This window comes from Falco rusticolus, chromosome 18 (genome assembly GCF_015220075.1).
Source record: "Falco rusticolus isolate bFalRus1 chromosome 18, bFalRus1.pri, whole genome shotgun sequence".
Taxonomy (NCBI): domain Eukaryota; kingdom Metazoa; phylum Chordata; class Aves; order Falconiformes; family Falconidae; genus Falco; species Falco rusticolus.
The window spans coordinates 3,165,898-3,174,939 of record NC_051204.1 but is presented as its reverse complement, the minus strand read 5'-3'; the positions used below and the strand labels follow the sequence as shown (position 1 = coordinate 3,174,939).

General features: G+C 69.0%; 1 protein-coding gene across 1 annotated transcript; it reads right to left on the bottom strand.

The window, feature by feature from the left end:
* Window positions 1–5,050: 5,050 nt before the first annotated feature.
* On the bottom strand, window positions 5,051–8,656 carry GHDC (GH3 domain containing). Its single transcript, XM_037411484.1, has 8 exons — window positions 8,416–8,656; window positions 8,195–8,325; window positions 7,525–8,101; window positions 7,078–7,261; window positions 6,908–6,979; window positions 6,647–6,780; window positions 6,399–6,487; window positions 5,051–6,129 (listed from the first exon to the last, which is right to left on the bottom strand). The coding sequence occupies exons 1-8, from the start codon at window positions 8,630–8,632 to the stop codon at window positions 5,929–5,931; spliced, it is 1,605 nt and encodes a 534-aa protein (XP_037267381.1). The 5' UTR covers window positions 8,633–8,656; the 3' UTR covers window positions 5,051–5,928.
* Between the last annotated feature and the right edge of the window lie 386 nt (window positions 8,657–9,042).

Genomic DNA, 9,042 nt, shown 5'->3' with positions numbered 1-9,042 from the left:
ATCCTCCCAGCCACCAGATCTCCAGCCCCCTCCACTTCCAGCCTGGGAAGAAAGCAGGGAGCAGGTCCTCCAGCCAGGGCATGGGGATGCTGCATGGGGCCAGCTCTGGGCTGCCCAGCACAGCTGGCTCCGGGCTCCCCCTGCCCCAGCACAGCCCGTGATTCTCACTTTCAGATTCACTCCTCCAGCCTTTTCTGGAAATCCCAAAAAATAACCGAGGTGGCAGCTCTTCCCACATGTGCCTCCACTTCATCAGCAGCCAGCCCGCTGCCCCATTGCTTGTTTGTGCCTTCGCTCCAAGCTGTAGCCAGACTTTGTGTGCTGGGCCCCCTCCCTGCCCCACAGCTCCCGTACTGGCTCTGCAGCTGAGCAGTGGGTGCAGTCCCTGACGCCCACCCACCACCGTGCAGGGTGGGCAGCGAAGTTGCCACAGACCCCACAGCACAGGAACTGCCTCAGCATCCCCCAGGGATTCAGGGTTGGGCACTGGCGCTAGCTGGGACCCAGACCTGCCAGAGGGTCGCCACAGACCCTCTCCCCAGCCAGTGTGCTGAGCTGGTCCGAGCCACTCCACCGGCTGGGGAGAGCCCAGACAGGGAGGGGTCTGAGCTGGTGGCAGTGGAGGGGCTGGCAGAGGACACGCTGTGTCCCCTGTGGACAGGAGAGCTGTGCTGGGGAAGCAGCAGGAGTGGTGCCCCCAGACAGGTGAGGGCAGCAGCGCAGTGCAGGTAGCCAGTGCCAGCACAGTCCCATGAGCAGCAAGCCTGCCCACTGTCCCTTGCCTGCCAGACTCAGCCCGTGGAGGGGCTCAGCACCGTCAGGGTCCTGAGGCACAGGCAGGCTCAGCCAGGGAAACTCACAGCGGTGGGGTTTGGGACCTGCGGCACCTGGGCAGGATCAGGCTCCAGATGGACTCGGAGATGCATGATGGACCCGCGCAGGCTGGGGACGCCATCTGGGTCTGACCTCCTCCAGCGCCAGCACCCTCCCCCACCAGTGCTGGCCCGGGGCCACCCGACCTTCACGTGAGGCCAAATCCCACGGTAGCGCATGGCAATGACAGGGGACAGTCCGGGGACAAGCCAGAGGTTCATCTGCAGCCCACAGCACCCGCAGCCGGTCCCTGGGTGAGGAGCGGCAGGGACGGATGCTGCCCAGCCCCGGCAGGAGCGGGAGACCCTGGCAAGGTCCCCAGGGAAACCGGGCACCAACACCGGTCTCTGGCTGCACCGGAGCACCGGGAGGTCTCCTCGCCATCACCGTGTGGGGCACAGCCTGGTTGCTCCTGCAACAGTTTGCAGCGGGAGCCGAGACGGGCACAGGCAGGGGTGCGGGGTCCCTCCGGCCGCCTGGACAAAGGGCTGACGCTGCTGCCCAGGGAAGCGGGTCCAGGGGGCAGAAGGCCGGGGCTGGGCTGGCATCACCCAACAGCCCCCACACAAGGTATTAATAGCACCGGAGCAATCCCAGCTTAAAATAGGCTGCCAGGAGTGGGGAGGCGGACGCGACCTATTGTGTCAGTGAGCACCGCCGGCATAAGCACAATTAGTGGGCTCATTTAGGAAAGCACACATGTGACCCATTGCCCACCCACGTGGGAGACCCCCAGAGACCCTCCCTGGCCCACAGCTCTGCCGGTGACCTCACCGGCCACCGCACGGCTCCGGGAGGCGTCGGGAGCTGGCCAGGCCAGGCCCCAGGCTCAGCGCCTTTGCAGGAGGGAGCACGGGAGAGCAGAAGGTGCTCGGGAGCCAGGAGCAGGCTCGCTGGCACCCATGGGTGCAGGATGGGGTGATGCTGCAGCGTGGCTCCCATGGCAGCAGCAGCGTGGCCGTGCAGAGGACCAGCGTGCCCGGCCGGGGCAATGCACGGCCACCCGAAGGGGACAGGCCTGGCCTGGATGCGCACGACGCCCGAGGCTTTGCCCTTGGGGACCCGTGGCGCCGGACAGGGCGAGGGGACACGGCGCCAGCGCTGAAGCAGCCCCGGGCAGCCCGGTGCGGCGGGCAGGGGGCGAACCCCGCGCCCAGCCGGGCAGGCACTGCCCGGGCACCGAGCCGGGGCTGCCGCTGCCCTGCGCACCGACCCCCCGGGCGCGGCGGGACCCCGGGGCGCGGGACCCCCGGGGGTGGTGGGCAGGGCGGGCAGGGCAGGCAGGACGGGCAGGGCCGGTCCCCGCGGGCTCCGGGGCGGGGGGTCGCGGCTCTGCCCGCCGAGCCCTGCGCAGGTGCCGGGCGGCGCCGGTCCCGGGGGGGCTCCCGGGAGGGGCGGCGGGAGGGGCGGGGGCCGGGGCCGGTGCGGGGCTCTCACCTTCATGATGCTGGCCCGGGGCGCGGCGGGCGCGGGGCTCCGCTCCGCCGAGTCCTCGCGGCTGCTGCTGCCCGAGCCCGACCCGGGGCTGCCGCCGCCGCCGCCGCCGCGGGGCCCGTTGGGCAGCGGCACGGCGGGGCGGGGCGAGCCCGGCGGCGGGGCGCCCCGGGGCCCCTCCGCCATCCCCCGCGGCCTCAGGGCAGCGGCCGCCGCGGGGCCCCGGGCGCCCCCGGAGCCTGCGCCCGCCGCCGCCGCCGCTGCGGGCTCAGTGGCGGAGCGGGCGGGAGGCGGCGCGGCCGGGAGGAGGGGACGGGCCGGGCCGGGGCCGGGGGCGGGGACGCGGACGGGGACGGGGATGGGGACGGCGCGCCCCCCCCCCCCCCCCCCCGCCCCGGGCTGCAGCGGCGGGGAGCGGTGATGGGCACCGGGCACCGGGCACCGGCACCTCCTGCCGCTGGAGCCGCCCGTCCCCGGCCTCCGCCCAGCGCCGCAGCGCCCGGGCCCGGCGACCGCCCCATCCCGGCGGGACCACGGCCAAGCCCGCACCCTGCAGTCGGGTGCCTGAAGGCTGGCACCCCAAACGAGCCTGCACGCTGCAGCCTGGCACCCCAAACCAACCTGCACCCTGCAGCCTGGCACCCCAAACGAGCCTGCACCCTGCAGCCTGGCACCCCAAACGAGCCTGCACCCTGCAGCCTGGCACCCCAAACCAACCTGCACCCTGCAGCCTGGCACCCCAAACGAGCCTGCACCCTGCAGCCTGGCACCCCAAACAAGCCTGCACGCTGCAGCTGGTCACCCACACCGAGCCTGCACCCTGCAGCCCTAACGCCTGCAGCCTGGCACCTGAAGCAAGCCTACACCCTGCAGCCCGACACCCCAAACAAACGTGCACCCTGCAGCCTGGCACCTGAAATGAGCCTGGCACCCTGCAGCCTTGATGCCTGCAGCCTGGCAACTGAAACAATCCTGCACCTTACAGCCTGGCACCCAAACCCAGCCCCTATCTTGCAGCTGGGCACCCAAAGCAATCCTGCACCCTGCAGCCTGGCACCCAGAACGAGCCTGCACCCTGCAGCCAGGCACCCAAGACAGGGATGCACCCTGCAGCCTGGCACCCAAATCAACCTTGCACCCTGCAGCTGGGCACCCACACCCTGCACCCCAGCACCCAAACCCAGCCTGCACCCTGCAGCTGGGCACCCAAAACAATCCTGCAGCCTGGCACCCAAACCCAGCCCGCACCTTGCAGCTGGGCACCCAAGACAGGGCTGCACCCTGCAGCCTGGCACCCAGAACAATCCTGCACCCTAGAGTCTGGCACCCAAACCCAGCCCCTATCTTGCAGCTGGGCACCCAAAACAATCCTGCAGCCTGCAGCCTGGCACCCAGAACAATCCTGCACCCTAGAGTCTGGCACCCAAACCCAGCCCCTATCTTGCAGCTGGGCACCCAAAACAATCCTGCACCCTAGAGTCTGGCACCCAAACCCAGCCCCTATCTTGCAGCTGGGCACCCAAAACAATCCTGCACCCTGCAACCAGGCACCCAGAACAAGCCTGCACCCTGAAGTCTGACACCCAAAATGAGCCTGCACCCTGCAGCCTGGCACCCCAAACAAAGCTGCACCCTGCAGCTGATCACCCACACTGAGCCTGCACCCTGCAGCCTTGATGCCTGCAGCCTGGCACCCCAAACAAACGTGCACCCTGCAGCCTGACACCTGAAGCAAACCTGGCACGCAAAACAATCCTGCACGCTGCAGCTGGGCACCCACACCCTGCACCCCAGCACCCAAACCCAGCCTGCACCCCACAGCCTGGCCTGCCTGGGCATCCCCCGGCCAAGCCTGCAGCCTCCCGCAGGCCAGCAGCCAGGCAGGGGCAGGGGGAAGCCCTGGGCCAGCGCAGCCCTCCCGGGCAGGGGACCCAAGGCTCTTGCTGGGGGGCTGGCTCACTGTGGGGCCTCTGGGGTGGGCTGTGCGTGCCCCCAGGGCAGGTGCCTTCGCGTGTGCATGGCACAAGTGGTGGCACCAGCAGCCCCCCTGGGCTCTCCGGGTGGGTCCAGTCATGCAGGTCTCTGCCAGCGCCCAGCTGGCCCGGAGCCCCTCAGGGACACCACCACCCCCCCCGCCTGGAGCCCAGCTTTACCACCCTGGCCCTTATCCAGCCCCCACCCATCCCACTCCCCACTAAAACCCAACCAGTACCCTGCCGGTGCCAGGCACACCCGATGCCAGCACTTCTATCCCCACCCCCCCAGGCACCCCCCCAGGTACCCCCCAGCAGCAGGCAGCTTCTCCCCTACTTGCAGCGGGAATTTTGCTGTAGGGTTTGGGGGTTTTTCTTTGTCGGCAGGGATGGGGGAAGGGGCTTTAGCCCACTTTCCATCCCTGGCAGAGGTTTTGGCTGTGCCGGGGGATGCTTTGTGTGGACCTTGTACAAGACATTGTCTTCTGCCAGTGGCCTGGCTTGCCTCCGCCCCCGCCCCCCCCCCAGCAGCAGCTGCCTGCGCAGCAGGTTCCCCAAGCACCGCGGCTCACTAGCCCTTAAAATAAACCTTAACAAGCAGGAGGGGGAAAAGACCGGCCCCCCCTCCTGCCTGGTACCTTAATGCCTCAAAGGCACAAACAGCACGACGCCCCCAGAGCCCCAGCCAGCCGCCGAACTGGTTAAATATTCATGGCTGCCCCTTCCCCAGGAGCCCCGAGGAAATAACAGCAACTTCTCAACCACCAGAGCAGAGTCCGGGCTGTCATCAAGCAATCTCTTTAATGAGGATCACAACTAATAGTATAAAAAAAAAAAATCAATCCCAGAGTTCTGTCCTTTATTTATTTTTCAGAGATAATCCTCCTTTATTTTGCTGCTTTTTTTTTTTTTTTTAAACGTTAAAAGCAGCCCTGGCTGGAGCTTATTCTTTCCTAAAGCAGCGGATGTGCACTGGAGCCCGGCGGAGGGGCTGCTCGCTGGCAGCCGGCACCTGCCACCACCAGCCACCCCGTGCCCTGCCCGCAGTGTCCCTTGCCAAGGGACAAAATGCCACAGGGCTCTGGAGCCCAGCACAGGGGTGAGCCGAGCTCCCGCGCAGGCCTTGAGGCTCTGCTGCTCCTCCTGCTCCCGGGGAGGTTTCCACTGTCCCCCCTGCTCCGGCTGTGGGCTGCGATGACTGAGGTTTCCCTCGGGAAAGGTACAGGCACCCGCTTGGCCATGCCTGCCAGCGGGTGCTGCCAAGGCACTGAGCAGAGCAGGGTGAGCCATGGCTCTGGTGGCAGGACCCAGCCGCCCCGTGATGCTCACAAGCCCCCGGGGTCCCTCTCTGTGCCCAGACCAGCCCGGTGAAGGGCCAGGGCTGCTGGCGAGTGCTGGGCTGTGCTGCACATCCCGCTCCATCACCGTGGGCAGCACCGAGCAGGGTGCCCACAGGCACCCGCTGCCACCACAGAGCAGGGGCATGGTTGAGCTCGCTGGCTCCATCCCCTCCACTCAGCCAAATCCTGTGGGGCTGCGCACCCTCACCCCTGTGCCCCCCACCAGGCACTCAGCCCTGCTCCCTCCCTGAAGGGCACACGCCAAGCGAACCCCAAGGGCAGGGGGGCTGCAGGACCCCCAGGCTGCCCTAGGAGATGACGGTGCTCTGGATGAGCTGCAGCAGCTTCTCCTCCCGCAGGACCCTGGGCATGGGGAGGGGGGTGCCCAGGGCCTCCCGCAGACGGGCAAAGGCCCCAGCCCCCACCAGGTGCAGGCGCAGGGGCCCAATGCTGCCCTTGAAGCGGAAGGACTTATAGATGGGGAAATCCTCCTGGAGACACTGGTCCAGCTGCAGAGAGAGGGCAGGCTGCCCGCGCTGCTCTGACACCGGCGGTCCCACCACCATCACTCCCACGCCGTGCCCATGCCCACCGCCAGCTGTAGCCCCCCGGGCAGGGCCAGGCTGTGCCCGTGCCCCTCCAGCCATGTCCCCCCACCCAGCGAAGCATCCCTGCAGCACAGAGGCTGCCGGGCCAGCACCACCACTGCCTGGCTGCGCCCACCCTGCTGCCTCAGCTGCAAGGAGCTGCTCCGGAGCAGAGCCTGCATCCCCCTCACCTTGTAGCGCTGCCCCTCCGACAGGTCCCGCAGGCCCCGCAGCTCCACGAACACCTCGTAATGGGGGGCACCGGCTCCCGAAGAGGTGCCTGCAGCAGCAGCAGCAGCATATTAAAGCCACCTGCAGCGCCCAGCCACACCCCACACAGGCAACCCAGGGCTGAGCAGGGCACAAGAGGGTTGGCAGAGCCCCGGGCAGCACCAGCTGTGCTTTTGGGGGGGACTCAGGCAGTTCTGGGGGGACTCACCCAGCAGGGCACTCTCCACGCAGACGTAGTCGACCAGGCGAGCACCCGGCCACATGCCCACAGCGCGGCACAGGCTCTGGCAGAACCGGTCCTCAGGGATGCTCTCGCCCCGCACGCTCAGCGCCTGGCTCTCCCTGCGGTGTGGGGAGTCAAGGTGAGTGCCCCATGCCGGGGGTGCCGTGGACAGCACCCCATCCAGACCCTACCCAACACAGGGCCCCCCACGCCACCCCCTGAAGTGAGGGGCAGGGGTGTCCTGACCTGCGCACGGGCTCCACCACCGGACACTGCTTGTGGAAGCCGGCCACCCTCAGCACCTCCCCAGCACGGCACCTGCGTGGGGGCAGGGCAAGCGTGAAGTGGGACCAGTGTCAGGCATGTGGGGCTGGGGTGGGCAGCCCCCCTGGACCACCACAGCAGGGAAGAGGCACCTGTACTCTCCTGGCTGGGCCGTCAGGACCAGCCCATACTCGCGTCCCTCCCAGAGCTCGTCCAGCAGCACCGTCTGTGGCTCCTCCTTGGCCGGGCAGGGCAGGAACTCGTAAAAAGCCCAGTCAGGGCACAGCAGGAATCGGGGCGCTGGCTCCTCCGGCCACAAGTTCACACCTAGTAGGGCTGGGCAGAGGGCAGTGTGTGTCAGCATGAGTCTCCCAGCCCCCCCTGTCCCTGCCCACGCCGCCTCACCCCCCTCCAAGGGGGAACTTCTCGGCCGGCGGCAGGAGAGAGCTGTTTTCAGAGAGCAGGGAGGATTCTCCAGGGAGGGATGCGGCACAGAGGTGCACCCGCATCTGCAGGGGCAGGGAGGGTTGTGTTGCCATATGGCAGCGGTTCCCCCCCATGCACCCAGGGTAGGCTGTGGGGACACAGGGGACACTCACCTCCCGCTGCCCGGTAGAAGGGGCAGTAGAGCGGCAGCCCCCTGCAGTCGGCGCGGCGGAGGGCATCGCAGTAGAGCTGCTCCGCACCATGCGCCGTCCCCACCACCACCACCTCCAGCTGTGGCCACAGGCGCTGCACGATGCCCTCTGGGCCCCGGGCACACTCGGCCCGTAGCTCAGCCGCCCGGGCGGCGCTGGGGACCAGCAGCGCCTGCAGCCGGCCCCGCACAGCCTCGGGCAGCCCGGGCTGGGGGCTCAGCCTGCCCAGCGCCAGGTCCTGTGCCAGCTCGGGCCAGCCAGCATGCAGGGCCGCCAGCGCGTCGTGCAGCTCGCTGGCCAGCCCGGCCTCCAGCACATGCAGGGCACGCTCCTGCAGCGCCAAGAGCAGCTGCACCCGCAGCGCGGCGGCCCGCGAGGGCAGGGTGCCCGCCTCGACCGGGGTGCAGTACAGGGTGGGCAGGGGCCAGCCTGCCGGGGCGCGGGGGTGCCCTGGCGCCCAGGAGAGCAGGGCCGTGCGCCGGGGGGCCAGCGCCCGCGGGAAGGCGACGTGGAGGGCATCCAGGTAGAGCAGGGACCCCTGCGCGGGGAGAGGCGGGGGTCAGGCGGGGCAGCCCCGGGGGGCAGCGCAGCCCTCCCGGTGTGGGGTGCCTGTGCTCCCCCCCCCCCATACCTGCAGAGGGGGGTCTGTGCCCCAGCAGCTGCGAAGCAGCGCCCAGGGGTGCAGCGGGGGGATCTGCCCCCCCGGCGCCCCACCGGGGCAGCTCTGCCCCAGGGGATGACGCTCCCGGAAAACCTCGGAGCCTGCTGAGAGAGGCGCGGGGTGAGGAGGGCGACCCCCGGGGACACGGACACACACGCACCCCCCAACCCCGAGCCGCCCCCGCCGCTCACCGCGGGCCGTGCCGGCGGGCAGCAGCCGCCGCAGCCGCCGCTCCTGGCTGAGCCGCACCTCGGTGCCCCGCAGCTCCAGCCGCCGGCGGCACCGGCCCGCGGCACGGCGCAGCACCGGGCGGGCCAGGCGGTGCCGCAGGGCGGGGAGGGCGGGCAGCGCCGCGGCCGCCACCACCGCCACCACCACCGCCACCAGCGCCACCAGCGCCACCAGCATCCCGGGCCGCGCACCGGCACAGCGCCCCCGCCGCCCCCCAGCAGGGACGCGGGCACCGGGACCCCCCACCCCACCCCCCTCCCCGTTATTCCGCCTCCGGGAGAAATGACGGAGAACGACCGCGACCGGCGCCGCCCCCGCCGTCAGCTCCGCCTTGGGGGTTTATTTTCACTTTCTCCTTTCTACAAAAAAACCCCACCCCAATCAAAGAACGATGCGCCCCTCTCCACCCCCACCCCCCACCAGAGAATTAAATCGCAGTTAAAACCCAAGGACACCCCCACCCCCCGCTCTCCATGCGTCGGCAAGAAAAAACTCCTTCTTGTAAGGAATTTTGTTTGTGTTTGGCTTTGCTTTTTCCCCGGGAAAACGCCCCCCCCCCCCATCCCCCGGGCACCTCCCGCTTCCCT

Coding starts and splice junctions, on each gene's coding strand:
- GHDC (XM_037411484.1), bottom strand. CDS start 8,632: ATGCTGGTGGCGCTGGTGGCGCTGGTGGCGGTGGTGGTGGCGGTGGTG. Junction 6,781..6,907: donor GTGGTGGAGCCCGTGCGCAG/GTCAGGACACCC, acceptor CCCACACCGCAG/GGAGAGCCAGGCGCTGAGCG. Junction 6,130..6,398: donor CGGAGGGGCAGCGCTACAAG/GTGAGGGGGATG, acceptor CTCTCTCTGCAG/CTGGACCAGTGTCTCCAGGA.